This window comes from Lynx rufus, unplaced genomic scaffold (assembly GCF_022079265.1).
Source record: "Lynx rufus isolate CCGP_SWC_20201006 ecotype Redwood Valley unplaced genomic scaffold, mLynRuf1.p SCAF_9, whole genome shotgun sequence".
Classification (NCBI taxonomy): Eukaryota; Metazoa; Chordata; class Mammalia; order Carnivora; family Felidae; genus Lynx; species Lynx rufus.
Window position 1 is genome coordinate 109,789,828 of NW_025814897.1, and position 15,145 is coordinate 109,804,972.

Below are 15,145 nucleotides of genomic sequence, written 5' to 3' on the forward strand. Positions count from 1 at the left end.
TAAAAGTTGGAAAACTTGCTCTGCAGAGGGTCAGTCTGTAAATATATTAGGGTTTCAAGCCATTTCGTCTCTGTTGTGACTGCTCAACTCTGCCATTGTAGGGTGAAAACAGCCATAGACAATACATAAACAAATAGATGTAGTTGTGTGTCAATAAAACTTTATTTACAAAAACACTCAGTGGGCCAGATTTGGAATGCTGGCCAGAGTTTGCAGACCCCTGCTGTACCCCATAGTGCAAGAGAAAGAGCCTGGGCTGGGGGCAGGGAACTAGGCTTAAGACCCAGAACCACCAATGACTTGCTGTGTGAATTTGGGTAAGTCAGTATCTATCTCTGATCCTCAGTTTCACCATCTATCAAATTGCTATAACAGTATCAGCCAGATTTGCCATGAGAATAGGTCTAACAGGTCAGAGCAAATCTCAAGTCTTTCCATCACTTCAAGTAGAGCTAACTCCCCTCCCAAGGCCATACCCTTGCCTGCTAAGGGTGGCAGCAGCCTGCTGGAAGGAAGAGGTGTTTCTCTCTAGAGTCAGATCCTTAGTCTGGCTTTCCAACCTCCATCCTCAAGTGACCCCATTTCTGTAGCAAGCCAAGCACAGGAGGAAACGAGGAATCCCTTCTTTTCCACCATCCAGTCATTTGGCAGGAGGCTACAGTTCACTTGAGAAAGTGATGTGGCTGCAGTGGCTCGTGGCCAGGCTTTAGAGGAGGCTTTTGAGAATCAAGAGTTAGGAAAGGTGAGATTCAGTGCTCCCCAGATCATTTATCTATGTATCAGGGAAGTGGGGTGCATGGCAAGAAGACACAGTCGCGATCTGGTGGTGACTCACAGCACCATCAATTGCATTAATGGATGTTTCTTGAGCCATCTTGTCTGCCTGTCTGGTCTGACCACCACTGAGATCTCGTGTCCTTTGGCATCTTGTCATATGCTCTGAAGACCCATAAAGTGATTCTCTATCCCCCCCACACACACACTCTCTCTCCTTCTCTCTCTCTCTCTCCCCTCCTCCCTTTCCTCTCTCTTTCTCCTTCTTGTATCATAAACACATTTATCCAGGGCAGGACAGAATACACTGCAACAGTCCTCTGTCAAGAAAGATCCTTGCCCCAAATATCCAGAAAAGCAGCCCTAACCAGGAATCTCCATACTGTTCTAGAGAAGCAGACACCCCCCCCTTCCCATCACTTTCCATCTCCCTCTCAGGAGGCCATCCTCCCCAAAATCTCTGGAAAAGATACACCTTCTCTTTGAGAGTGGGTAAGGGGTGATGTCTCTCCAGGTCCCCAATAAAGCTATGCAAGACAGGAGCAAGGGATCTCACGGCCTGTTCTTGCTATAAAAAGACCTTTTTCAGAAAAAAATAATAAAGAAAGAAATCAGCCAATCCGTCCTCAATGCCATCACCTCTTCTTGTGATTTTTCGGGGAAGGAGTGGGCGGGTTGCCATGGCAACAGATGCAAAGAGCTTGTCTCAGTAAAGAAGGGACCTTGATATTTTTTTCTCTTCTCATTCTCTCTCTCAGTTGTGTGTGTATGTGTGTGTGTGCGCGCTGCGCATGCCTGTGCCCACACCAGGAATTTTTTTTTAGAACTAAAGAAAGCCCTTCTCTTCCCTCAGCGCCCCAAATATGGAGCGATGGAAAACCACTTACTCCTGCAGGCCAGGGAGGATTCAGGATAATTCAAGAATAAGGGAGAGGTCATATGGGGCTCACTTCCTCCATCTTTTTACTAGAGATTGCATGCAACACACACTTTCACAAATGGTTGGGGGCCAAGTGTCGGAAAGAAAGGAAGATGCTGGGTGGAGAGAGGTGAGTAAGGGATAGGTGGTGTAAGAGCCCAACAAGTGATATCAGAGAGGGCAACAGAAGATGCATTGAGGCTGGGGATGCATGCAAATTCACATTCTCCATTGGATGCTGAGAATAAAAGGCACAGAGCAGACTCACATGTGGACACGAACACACACACAGACAAGGAGGCACAGAAAGCTGCAAACACATGAACACATACAGACACAAACATGGAACTACCCATAACGCAGGAAGTGGTAGACATTTTTTTTTTACAAAGGCAGACATAGATGCAGGCAAATGCATGAATACACAGGGACACAAACACAAAGTTACATGCAGACAGACACAGACATACAAATATAGTCACAGTCAAATGGACAGACAGACACATGCACACCCTCAGCCTGGCTCCCTCCCATCAATTGCCCATGCATCCTTAAACAGCACTGCATAGCTGGGAATACTGCAGGCTCACCCAGTGGGTTTAGCTGCACCCCCCCTTCCTTCTACACATTCACCCCGAAGCCCCTCTTGAATCAAATCGCTTCTTGCCCACTTTCCCATAGATGACGGGCTCTGATACCTCCCCCATCTCAAGCTTCCAATTCTTAGCCTGTTCGGTTCTGCTGCCGCCGCCTGCCGATTCGGGGGGGAGAATGGGGTGACTCAGCCAGGCCGGGATGACTCACACTGCCAGTATTTTTAGCAGCGGCCAGGAGCTCTCTAGTGCCAGCCGCCCCCCTCCTCCTGCTTGCTATTTTGGAACCGTCACTGGTGATATAAATAGCTCCTCTCCCACGGCCTGAAGCTGCTGCCAAGCTATTCTTGGTTCTGCACAGTTAAAAATAGCTTCACGGAGGTGGGAGGCAAGGGGAGTGGGAGCTGGCCTAGGGAGAGGAGACATTGGGGCATATAGAGCTTCTCAACTTGAATTAGAGTGGGTGAACTAGGATAAGCCCTTATCTTCCCCCTCCCTTGTCCCTTTCTAGACCCTTCTTTCTTTCCAGAAGGCCTTCCCCCCCCAGCCCATTCTGGAAAAATGCAAGGATTCTTCCCTTGGCTAGTTCTCCTCGCATGCTTATTTTACTCCTCGAGCTCAGACCCCTTGGGCCCCTAAAGCCCCCTCCCATATTCATCCTCAGAGGAGAAGGTGGCAGCTAACGGGGGCCTCACTCTGAAGCCTGTGTGGACTCACGCTCTCTTTTGACGTCCAGGTAGACTATGGCCAAATGACTTCGGGGATTTTTTTTCCCCCAGAACCATGGACAGTGGTCAACGCCCCATTCTTTCACTGCAGCTCTGTTCACCTTACTGGAGACTGGCTGCATCCAACCAACAAATAGTTCTTATCATAGAGAGGGACACTAAGTCTGTCTCCCAGCCAAGGCTAAAGCATCAGTGGGTGAAGAAAATAGGAATACTTCCCTGGATTTTCTAAATTTTTTTTTCAACGTTTATTTATTTTTGGGACAGAGAGAGACAGAGCATGAACGGGGGAGGGGCAGAGAGAGAGGGAGACACAGAATCAGAAACAGGCTCCAGGCTCTGAGCCATCAGCCCAGAGCCCGACGCGGGGCTCGAACTCACGGACTGCGAGATCGTGACCTGGCTGAAGTCGGACGCTTAGCCGACTGCGCCACCCAGGCGCCCCTTCCCTGGATTTTCATACAAGGATGGAGTCCAAAGATCAAGAGCTTGAGGTCAAGGGGTCCAAAGGTCAGAAGCTAGAGGGATGGATACATCAGGGGTCAGATGGAGATGAAAGAGGAACAGAGATATGCTTCCTGAAGGAACCATTTCTCTAAAATCCAGATAAATAGGGTTAGAGAGAGTGGCAGACAGCCAGCCCCCCCCACCTCTTCCCTTCATCTCAGTTGTACCACCGAACACAGGATAGTTGATGGAGATGGCCCAACCTTTGCGAAAATGGCACAAGAGGTCAGGGTCAGATGCCCAGACACCCTTCTCCTCGGCTGTCTCCTGCACCCACTCTGCCACTCTTGCCACCACCCTTTCCCATGGGAATGAGGGGTTCTTTGACCCCAAGTTTTGCTTCTTGGTGTCAATGTTTATCCCCACCCTTCCTATGTGACTTCCTACAATCAATCCAGTCCCTCTCCCGCAATTTTTAAGCGGTCTCATTTCCAGCCTCTCAAGTGATTTCACACAGATCCCTACTCCACCAAATAAGATTTCACATAAAATGTCCCCTAGTCCAGATGTGATGCTGGGGGAAAGAAAGGCACCCCTCATCCCCTGTAGAGAGCAATCATCCGTGCTGAAAAGAGAAAAAAGAAGGAAGGAGAGAGGGCAAAGGTGACATGATATGGACACAAAACTGAGGGAGATTGGAAGAGTCTCTGGAGAGCAGAAGGGGAACATTTTTCTGCGGTGGGGGGAGGGGGGAGAGGGCGCACAAAGGCAAGACAGACCACCAAGCAGGCAATGAGATCTGAAACTAGTCGGGGCTGTGGAAGGAGGATGTGGAGAGCTGAAGGTTAGGACACAGAACGAGGAGTCTTAGCGCCGAGGATGGGGAGGGGGTTGCAGGGGGTACGGAGGACAGCCTGACGGAGTCAAGGGGTCCTTGACAGATGCGGGATCTCGGCGGGTGCAGCACGGCCCCCTCTTTTCTATGCTGCTTCCTCATCTTCCCCGCCGGAGACGGGGGGAGCCCTCCGGAGCGGTGCGGAGGCAGGCAGGCCCCGCCCGCCGCCGCCGCGGCAGCCGCCGGAGGATTCCTGTCCTAATATGGAGCTGGGATTCCCCCGGCCCCGCCCCCGCCCCCGGCCCGCCGGGAGACCGAGGCTTGCAGTCGGGCGGGGGGAACCGCTCGCTTTGGGGCTGGCAACGGGGTGGGGGAAGGGATATCTAGATGCAGACCCAGATCCTCACCGTGCCCTGGGACCCTGCCTCAGTTTCCCCCGTTAGTGGCTGCAGTTAATTAGTTGACAGGGGAACAGAGAATCACTGCAGACTCCAGCGTTGGTGTTGGTGTTCCTATTCTTGGCTGTGGGAAAATGGAACCAAGGCCAAATTCAGCTGGTCCTTCTCTCTCAGGAACCCCCTTCCACCCCACCCTAGAGACTTAGACTTCCATATAATGCCCCTTGCTAAATGCCAAGCCCGGGTTTGGAAAGCGGGGAGGGGGGGGGCGGAGGAGGGGGAGGAGATTTGTTCTTTGAAAGTGACTAAGGGAATCCCAGATTGAGTAATCCCTAGAGAGAAACCCCAGCTGCGACCTCTCCCTCAGAGGCCAAGGAGGGTCCTTCTTTTCCTCCCCATGTGAACATGACCTTTGCCTGGCAAATAGCAAGGAAGAATTTGTAGACTACCCTCCCCCTCCCCCATTTCCTTATCTCCTTAGAAAAATCCCTGTTGGAACCAACCCCTCCCTCCTCTCTACAGACTCTCCTGCCAGGGGCTTCAGACCGCCTTAACCCTTGCCCTGTCCCTTCCCTCAGCTGAACACATTCGGACCCCTGGGTCCCTGCACCCTCTTTCAGGCCTGCCTAATGCAGCGCCCGTTTCTTGGTTCAGCTGCCGCCAGCCGCGGCCCCCTCCGCAGCCTCAGTTCTCCCCCTCCCCCCGTCCCCCCTCCCGCTCTCATTCTACGTCATGGGATGACGTCGGGAGCCCGGGAGGGAGGAGGAGCGCTCCCCCCTCCCCAGCCAGTGGCTCCCGCTGCAGCTTGCTTAGCCCAGCCTCCTGCTTTCCCGCCCCCCCCTTTCTGTAAAGCGAGCCCCCCACGCCTAGCAGGAGCTATATAAGGCGGAACGAGGCAGTCGAGGGGGGCAGCGCAGCCGAGCGGAGCCCAGGAGAGGAGAGACAGAGAGAGAGAGAGAGAGCCTGAGCGAGAGACGGGGAAGCAAGGAGGAAGAAGCCACCGGTGCGTCGGGACGGGAACGCAGGTGTTCGGAGCACCGGAGCTGGAGCCCTGCAGCCGCTAGTCATGTACCGCTCCACCAAGGGCGCCTCCAAGGCGCGCCGCGACCAGATCAACGCTGAGATCCGGAACCTCAAGGAGCTCCTGCCTCTAGCTGAAGCGGACAAGGTCCGGCTCTCCTACCTGCACATTATGAGTCTTGCTTGCATCTACACTCGCAAGGGCGTCTTCTTCGCTGGAGGTGAGCAAACTGGGGCTGCCAGAGACCAGAGCTGGCGGGCACCGGGGACAGTGGAGCTGAGGGAACCAGCAGGGACTGATGCATGTCTAGGGCAGCGTGGCGGCGAGCTGGGGAGAGACGGGACTTGGGGAACTCAGGTCTTCCTACTTTTCCTCCTGAGCTCTGTTCAGACCTCACCTTAGTTCTGGTAAGAGCCTGGATAGTGTCCCTGCTGCCAGATTTATGGGAATAAGAAAGCCGGGACAGAATGGCCCCAGTTCCCACAGCGTAGAGGCACTCCAGGAACCCGAGGAGGGAAGCCCGGGAAGTTGCAGGGATGGAGTCACCCAAACCGGGGCAAGCGTGGCCACTGTTCTCTACGTTGAAAAGGCTCTTCAGCAGCCTCTGAGGCGCTGTCCGCGGTGCTGACCGCGTCACCGTGTTGAGAGGCGCTGCCCGCGGTGCTGAACTCCCGGTTGTCTTTTGAGCGCTGTCCGAGGGTCTGAAAATTCAGGGCCAGCAAAGACCCAGCTCCGACTTAGAAGTCAAAGGGCTGGATGGCTAGGGAAATCCAGCAACAGGTTCCTTGGGCAAGAGCTGTGGGTAGCGGGTCAACAGGTGTGTGCAGAGGCAGGTTCATGAGAAATTCCTCTGGATTTTCTGAAACTCAGTCCATGCCTTCCTTACTTATGATTTGCTTCCCAGTTTTACTCCTGACCCACCATGTCTTCTTACCCTGCAGGCACTCCTCTGGCGGGCCCCACAGGGCTTCTCTCATCTCAAGAGCTTGAAGACATAGTGGCGGCACTACCTGGATTTCTACTTGTGTTCACAGCTGAGGGGAAGCTGCTATATCTGTCTGAGAGTGTGAGCGAACATCTGGGCCACTCCATGGTGAGTGCTGAGGGTCCTCTTAGCTTGGGCTAGAGCACGTATGGGATACAATGAGCTTTCCACTTTTGAGAATCTGAGAATTACTGAGGCAGGAGAGGTTATACACTGCCAGATGCTATGTGCTAAGGATTCACTCTTGCTGCCATCACTAAATGTCATTTCATCTCTTCTTCACCTTTTTCCAGGTGGACCTCGTTGCCCAGGGTGACAGTATCTACGACATCATTGACCCAGCTGACCACCTAACTGTGCGCCAGCAACTCACCCTGCCCTCTGCCCTGGACACCGGTAAGAACTCCCTTTCTCCCTCTCTCAATCAAACCTCCTTCCTGCTTCCCTGCTCCTTTCCACCTGCTATCTCTCTCAACAATCCACCCTCTTATCAGCTTTTCTCTTCATTTACCTAGATCGCCTCTTCCGCTGCCGCTTCAACACTTCCAAGTCCCTCAGGCGCCAGAGTGCAGGCAACAAACTGGTGCTTATTCGAGGCCGATTCCATGCTCATCCACCTGGAGCCTACTGGGCAGGAAACCCTGTTTTCACGGCTTTCTGTGCTCCACTGGAGCCAAGACCTCGCCCTGGCCCTGGCCCTGGCCCTGCCTCACTCTTCCTGGCCATGTTCCAGAGCCGTCATGCTAAGGACCTGGCCCTACTGGACATCTCTGAGAGGTAAGTCCAGAGCATTCAGACTCCAGCAGGAAAGCAAGCCAGAGATGAGGGGACCCTAGATTCTGGAGTCAGGAGCAGGGAGGATGGGGTGTAAGGGGGCAGAGAACCTGGGAGGGAGTGAGATGCCTGGGTATAAAGCAGAGAAAACAGAAAGCTGACCACACCCTTTCCACCTTCCCAGTGTCCTAATCTACCTGGGCTTTGAGCGCAGTGAACTGCTCTGTAAATCATGGTATGGACTGCTGCACCCCGAGGACCTGGCCCACGCTTCTGCTCAACACTACCGCCTGTGTGAGTGTCCAGAGAGGCTGGGGACAAGACAGGGTGCTGGGAAAGGTCATGGGAGACCCAACCAAGAAGGGCTGTGGTCAAGAATGATGCTGGGGAGATAACAGAGGCCAACAACTTTTGGATATTACAGAATGAACATTAGGGTGAGGAGTCAAAGTGAGAATAGAGTCAGGACCGGGGGACTCCAAGTGGTGAGGTCAATGTGGGGAGCTGAGTGGTGCAGGTGAGGGTAGTCAGAAATGGAGATGTCATGGATACCCCAATTCAGTGGAAAGGTCAATAAGAGGGAAGTTTAGGTGGTGTCGCCTGATGGACATCCTAACTCTGCATCTCTTCTTTTCCTTCAGTGGCTGAGAGTGGAGATATTCAGGCAGAGATGGTGGTGAGACTGCAGGCCAAGCCTGGAGGCTGGGCATGGATTTATTGCCTGTTATACTCAGAAGGTCCAGAGGGCCCCATTACTGCTAATAACTACCCAATCAGGTGAGCTGCAAGGCAGGGGCTTGGAGGGCAACTGAGGTGGGCATGGAGGAGGTAAAAATCAGGAACTGCTCTGGGAAAGACCACCAGACCCTTACCGTCTGCCTCTTCTCTCCTCTCCAGTGACACAGAAGCCTGGAGCCTCCGCCAGCAGCTGAACTCTGAAAACAGCCAGGCAGCCTATGTTCTGGGCACCCCAGCCATGCTGCCCTCATTCCCAGAGAACATCCTCTCTCAAGAGCAGTGTTCCAGCCCCAACCCACTCTTCCCCCCAGCCTTGGGAGCTCCCAGAAGCACCAACTTCCCTAGTGCTCCAGACCTGGGTGCTGCCTCAACATCAGAAGAGCTTCCTCAATCCCAAAAAGAGTTGGGCTTTAGTTACCTGGCATTCCCGTCTGGCCCTGAGCCTTCTCTTCAAGCAGACCTGAGCAAGGATCTTGTGTGCACTCCACCCTACACACCCCACCAGCCAGGAGGCTGTGCTTTCCTCTTCAGCCTCCATGAGCCCTTCCAGACCCACTTGTCCACTCCATCCAGCTCTCTCCAAGAACAGCTGACTCCAAGCACTGCCACCTTTTCTGATCAACTGACTCCAAGCAGTGCAACCTTCCCAGATCCACTGATGAGCCCACTTCAAGGCCAGATGACCGAAAGCTCAGCCAGAAGCTATGAAGATCAATTGACTCCCTGCACCTCTGCCTTCCCAGACCAGCTGCTTCCCAGCACTGCCACCTTCCCAGAGCCTCTGGGCAGTCCTGCCCATGAACAACTGACTCCTCCCAGCACAGCATTCCAAGCACACCTCAACAGCCCCAGCCAAACCTTCCCAGAGCAACTGAGCCCCAATCCCACCAAGACTTACTTCACCCAGGAGGGATGCAGTTTTCTCTATGAGAAGTTGCCCCCAAGTCCTAGCAGCCCTGGTAATGGGGACTGCACGCTCCTGGCCCTAGCCCAGCTGCGGGGCCCCCTCTCTGTGGATGTCCCTCTGGTACCCGAAGGCCTGCTTACACCTGAGGCCTCTCCAGTCAAGCAGAGTTTCTTCCACTACTCTGAGAAGGAGCAGAATGAGATAGACCGCCTCATCCAGCAGATCAGCCAGTTGGCTCAGGGCATGGACAGGCCCTTCTCAGCTGAGGCTGGCACGGGCGGGCTAGAGCCACTTGGAGGTCTGGAGCCCCTAGACTCCAACCTGTCCCTGCCGGGGGCTGGTCCCCCTGTGCTCAGCCTGGACCTGAAACCCTGGAAATGCCAGGAGCTGGATTTCCTGGCTGACCCTGATAACATATTCCTGGAAGAGACGCCCGTGGAAGACATATTCATGGATCTCTCTACCCCAGACCCCAATGGGGAATGGAGTTCAGGGGATCCTGAGGCAGCGGTCCCAGGAGGGGCCTCATCGCCTTGCAACAACCTGTCCCCAGAAGACCACAGCTTCCTGGAGGACCTGGCCACATATGAAACCGCCTTTGAGACAGGTGTCTCAGCATTCCCCTACGATGGGTTTACTGATGAGTTGCATCAACTCCAGAGCCAAGTTCAAGACAGCTTCCATGAAGGTAAGTCTAACCAAAATGTTGAGAAACTCAAGTCCCTGTTCTGCCAATGAGATGCTGGTGGAATTAGATGAGTAAACTCCCCTTTCTGTGTCTGAAGTTTATTAATAGGATAACAACACCTGCTGCCCAGGGTAGCAGTGAGGATACGAACTAGTGAAAAACTTAGCATAGTTATTCTGGGCAAGTGGGCCTAGAGGGCAGGGGTCAGGGATGCAGTATAAACGCAAGAGAATCCTTGGTAATGGCTTGTGCTTCTTAATTCTGTGAGGGACCTAGATCAGCTATCACCACCCATATTACAGATGAAGAAAACCAAGGTCCCAGAGTTAAAGAAACTTGCCTAAGGTCACATAACAAATTGATGGATGAGGGATTAGAGTTCTATCTCAGTATTCTTACTCCTTAAAGAGAATACAGAGCAAGAGTTTGTAGAAGTTTGGGAAAGGCAGAAAGTGAAAATTAGCCCCTGGCCCATTGGGGGCTCCTTGCTCATGGCTCCATCCTTTCCAAAACTACAGTTGTAGCTTCATTCCATCCTCCCAAATTGCTCCCTTATCTTGCCGAGCCTCTGGTGATCACTGTCACTGGACCAACATATTTGAAGCCCATACTATGTGTCAACAGTACACCACATCTTCAATCTATCTTTCCTAATGGATTTACTGAATGTCATCTCTCTCTCTCTCTCTCTCTCTCTCTCTCTCTGCAGATGGAAGTGGAGGGGAACCAACGTTTTGAATAAGTCTGTGACTTAACGTCGTCAAGTATGGCATATTGTCATCAAGACGTGGAGCCGCTCTCCACCCCCCCCGGGACAGTTGGGGGGATTCTGGGGGCCAGAGGGGGATATATGTGATTCCCTAGGCCCTGCAGGATTTTGGGGGGGGGGAGGTGGGAGGGCAGGGGAGGGGAGCTTCTTTTTAAAATTTAGAGACTTCAAGCAATCTCAGTTTCCATTTCAATCTGTATTCACTCGTAGTGAGTTTCCTTGAATGGGATTTTCAAGCGGAGAATGGGGGAGTCTCACTTCCCCACTCCCCGCACTACCCCATGGGCCTGGGCCAGTTCTCCACTCCTGGGGGCCAAGCCACCCCTGGGCCTTGGTGGGGGAAAGGCAGCGCCCACCTGGGCCAGCCTGTGCCCCGAGGGGCTCTTGACACCCACGTAGAATTCTCTACACACCAGTAACGGGATTTCAATTCCGATGGACTCTGCCGCCCTGGCGGCCCTTCTTGTGACTTTTGCGCCCCGCGCCTGGGGTGGGGGGCGCGAAGAGACGCTACGTTCCTTTCCGATGGAGGAAGGCAGACCTGCCGCTGTCACACGTGTGCTTGCACGAGTGCGTGTACCTGGTGCGGGACTCACCCGGCTGCCAGACTGCCTGGGCCTGCCCAGGTGGCCACTTCGTGGTGCTGCGGTGACTTTGTAGCCAACTTTATAATAAAGTCCAGTTTGCCTTTTTGGTACTGCTGGTGTCATGTACTGTTGTGGAAAGGGAAGGGTGGGGATCTGAGAAGGTTGGGAGCCCGGGGGTCAGGAGATAAAGTCTGGATCTGCTGACAGCCCTGGTGTTTCTTCATTCACTTATGCACTCATTCATTCCTTCACTTGACATGGGCATACAGTGTGTGGCCCACTCCGTGCTAGAAGCTGGAGAGTTTGGAGCTGAAACACTTGCCTTCAAGATGCTTTGGTGTAAAATATTAGAAGGTATTGGAGTCTCCTCCCTGCTCTAGGCTTGCAGCGCTCACAATGTGGGAGGGAGGAGAAGGGCCGGGGATGGGTAGGGGATTCAGCTTGGCATTTTCCTGCACATTGATTTGAAATTTCAGACATCAGTCTCTTCCTTCAGCCTTGTCCTGCAGGGAAGCGACTTCCCTTTGGGGCCCTGTATCTTCTCATTGGAGATGATGCCCATCTGCGTAATCTCTGCGTGGGGCTTTCAGTGGACACTTTTACATCCTCTATTCATTGCAATAAAGCCTCTAGGCAGGCATATTAGCACCATTTCACAGATGAAGAAACTGATGATCTCAGGTAAAAAATGATTTGCCCCTACCATTGGTGGGAGGCATGGGTAGGCAACATACTCGCATCATCTACATCTGAGTTCTGGGTTGTTCCCTCTGTTCCCAAAGCCAGTGAATCACCATCTCAAATCGTCCCATCCCAGATGACCTGAGAAAGTCAGGTTTGGGCTGGACCAGGTGCCTCTTCTCCTCCTCCAGGTCTACAAGCTAGAGAAGACCCCCAAATTTTGAGCAGAATAAAACTGACTGGGTCAAGAGAAGAACTTGGTGGGGGGTTGGAGAATGAAAATTAGGGGACAGAAAAAGGTGGATTCAAATCCCATGTCCAACCACTATTTGCTGTGTCAGACCTGAGCCTCAGTTTCTTCACAGGTAAAATAGGACTGAAAGAAAAAAAAAAAGGTACTTACCCCTCAAAGATGCTACTAGAATTTGATTGGGTCTTTCTAAGCTGAGGAGCACAGAACAGACATAAGTTATTAAAGTGAATTAGAAGGCACTGTTAACCAGCAAGTCTCAGAGAAGTTTCTTTCTCAAGGAGAGGAAGAAAACTCCAATCTTCCCCCAGTGAAATATGGGACTGGACTCCCGCAGCTAAGATCATGACACTGAGAGTCACCTAAATTCTGTCTCATTCCAAATCCTCCAGCTCCAGGGCCATGCCCTTGAGAGGGTCCCACAAGAAGGAAGACATTCTAGGGACCTGTCACCCCTTTTCCACCTTGGATGGATCCTTGGGTGAAACACGGATAAAGCATTGCCTTCTTTCCTGTGCCTCTGTTCTCCAACTTGGACAGAAGAAGTGAACCATAAGCCCTGGGAGGACCCAGTCTTAGCTCCACTCCTCTGCTGGCACGGTACACGGGGATGAGCACACGACAGACACACCAGAAATATTAGATTGAGAGGGACCATTTCTGAAGATCAGCCCAAGGATTTGAGTCAAAAGTCACCAGTTTCTACCACAAAAACTTGTTCCTGAGTTCCCCAGAAGGCAAAAGGTTCTAGCTCTCAGCTTCGAATCTTAAGGGAATATGTAAACTCAAGACACGCTTGAGCCCCATCTAAAAACCTCCCTGGTGGTCATCAAAAAGGAAAGAGAAGTCTGAGAAGCTGTGAAAAGCTGAAAGGAGCCTAAGAAAAATGACAACGAAATACAGTGATATTCTGGATGGGATCTTGGAACAGAAAAAGGAGAGGTTTTAAAAAAAGAGAGAAATCTGAATAAATTATGGACTTTAGTTAATAATAATGTATCCATATAGCCTCATTAATTGTGACAAGTGTACCAGTAAGTGTAAGACGTTAATAACAGGGGAAATGATAGGCATGGGGTATATTTAACATTTCCATAAATCTAAATCTATTCTGAAACTAAACGTTTCTCTAAAAGTTCAACCAAATAAAGGAGAATCTAAAAAATTAAAATATGTGACAAAAAAGAAGCACTTCACGGGAGGTTTCTGGTGGTGGTGGGCGACAGTGGACTGTGCATTTTGACGAGGAGGCACCAGAGATCACTCAGAACCAGAGAGAGAGGCAGGCACGTCCAGCGCAGAGAAAAAAAAAATTAGAAAGCGAGTTGCTCCGCCTGCTGGACAGAGAAGGATCTGCTTCTGTTCCTCTCTCTGCCAAGGTCCCTGTGGCTCAGAGCGCCACAGCTAAGAACAAATGGATAAACTGAGGCTGGGAGAGAGGAAAGAGGTCGCCCAATGGCACTCCCAGAGTCACTGCGGAAGCCAGCTCTACTCTCAGTCAGTTCCCTCCCCCCACCAATACTAACTCTTCCCTGGGAGCAGAATGTAGGAGAAGGGGCTCAAGTTTGGGGATCATAAGGACTGTGTTCAAGGGCTTCATTTTTCCATGTGATAAATATTTACAATACCTGCATGTGCCAGAAGCTGTTCTGTGTGCTGGGGACGGCAGCAGCACACAAGAAAGACAAGGTCCCTGGGCCCACAGAGCTCACATTCTAGTTGCGAGGAGACAACAGAAAAAGTCAACAAGCAGCCTAAAAAGAGTATACAATATGTACAGTAAGGGAAAGAACCAGAGTGCTGTGACGAAGAGCCATAGCTCTAGTTTAGAGTCTTCTAACTTGAGTGGGGTGTCAGAAAAAACTTTACGCGGAGATAATATTGGAGCGCCTGGCTGGCTCGGTCCACAGAGCATCCAATTCTTGATCTCGGGGTTGTGAGTTCAAGCCCCACATTGACTGTAGAGACTGCTTGAAAATAAAATCTTTTTTTTTAAAAAAAAGGAATAACAAGGAAATCAGCGTGGCTGGATCGAGGTCAACAATATGAGGGAAAAAGATTACTTCAAACATTTTAAGAAACTCAGACTTGATTTCATGTGCATTAGGAATCCATTGAGTAGACTTGAGCAGGGGAAGGATATGGTATGATTACATGTTTAAGCCATCCTTCTGGAAGTTGTGTGGAGAACATAGAAACAACAAGAAGTAGATGAACGAAATTTTCAGAGAGAAAAGAGCCCTTCGTGTGTGAGTTGATGAGCACATCATCTTCTTCCCTGGAAAAAATTTCCTGTTCTGAGTGCAGGCTGATTTGTTTAGTGGGAAGAGGGAATCCTTGGGCAGTGAATTTTTGGGGTGGCCATGAGGGGCTGGTGTAATGGATTGGAAATTGGATGTGCCCCCAAATGCATGGCCTTTCCCCCCATGGAGTAGTTGCTAAATTCCAGACTGAGATGAAAGCTAAAAGGCAAAGATAATCCCCCGTAGTCTCATGGTGCTAAAGGGGAAAGACCCCCATGATGTCAACCCATCAAGACATATACCTGATTTCCCACGCAAGTGCTAACCAGGCCCGACCCTGCTTAGCTTCTGAGATCAGATGATAGTGGGCACGTTCAGGGTGGTATGACCATAGACTAGACATATACCAGATTCTAAACCCACATGGGGAGGAAGGCTAAGCTCAAATACTGTGAGGGGCAGAATGAAATTCCCCCAGCCTTTCAGGATTGGAGAAAAATAGGTCTTTCAAATTGCAAAGGCAATTCAGTGGAGGAAGAATAATATTTTCAACAAATGGCACGAATTAGGTATCCTTGGGGGTGGGGAGAGGGGAGAGGGAGAGCCCCAAGCAAAGCCTCCCATCTTATACAAAAACTAACTCGAAATGGGTCACAGACTTAAATGTAACACATAATTATACTCCGGGTATGGTTTAAGAGGACACGGCCATAGTAAATAAAGTTTTTATGGTGTGGACAGAGAGCTAAACAAAATTAAACGAAACAACAACACATAAAATATAAAACTTGTAGAAGAAAACACAAAA

The 15,145-nt window shown here is 51.3% G+C and overlaps 1 protein-coding gene across 1 annotated transcript; it reads left to right on the forward strand.

Moving 5' to 3' along the window:
- The first annotated feature begins 5,760 nt into the window (after positions 1 to 5,760).
- Positions 5,761 to 10,545, forward strand: NPAS4 (neuronal PAS domain protein 4). The gene is made up of 8 exons (XM_047070044.1): positions 5,761 to 5,935; positions 6,657 to 6,808; positions 6,994 to 7,096; positions 7,216 to 7,477; positions 7,659 to 7,768; positions 8,116 to 8,251; positions 8,372 to 9,807; positions 10,517 to 10,545. Exons 1-8 carry the CDS (start codon positions 5,761 to 5,763, stop codon positions 10,543 to 10,545), a joined length of 2,403 nt encoding a protein of 800 aa, XP_046926000.1.
- The last annotated feature ends 4,600 nt before the right edge of the window (positions 10,546 to 15,145 follow it).

Bases quoted from the DNA above. Each gene is read 5' to 3' on its own strand.
- NPAS4 (XM_047070044.1), top strand. From the start codon at position 5,761: ATGTACCGCTCCACCAAGGGCGCCTCCAAGGCGCGCCGCGACCAGATC. The intron at 7,769-8,115 runs GTGAGTGTCCAG...CTTTTCCTTCAG, and splicing joins TGCTCAACACTACCGCCTGT to TGGCTGAGAGTGGAGATATT. The intron at 8,252-8,371 runs GTGAGCTGCAAG...TCTCCTCTCCAG, and splicing joins GCTAATAACTACCCAATCAG to TGACACAGAAGCCTGGAGCC.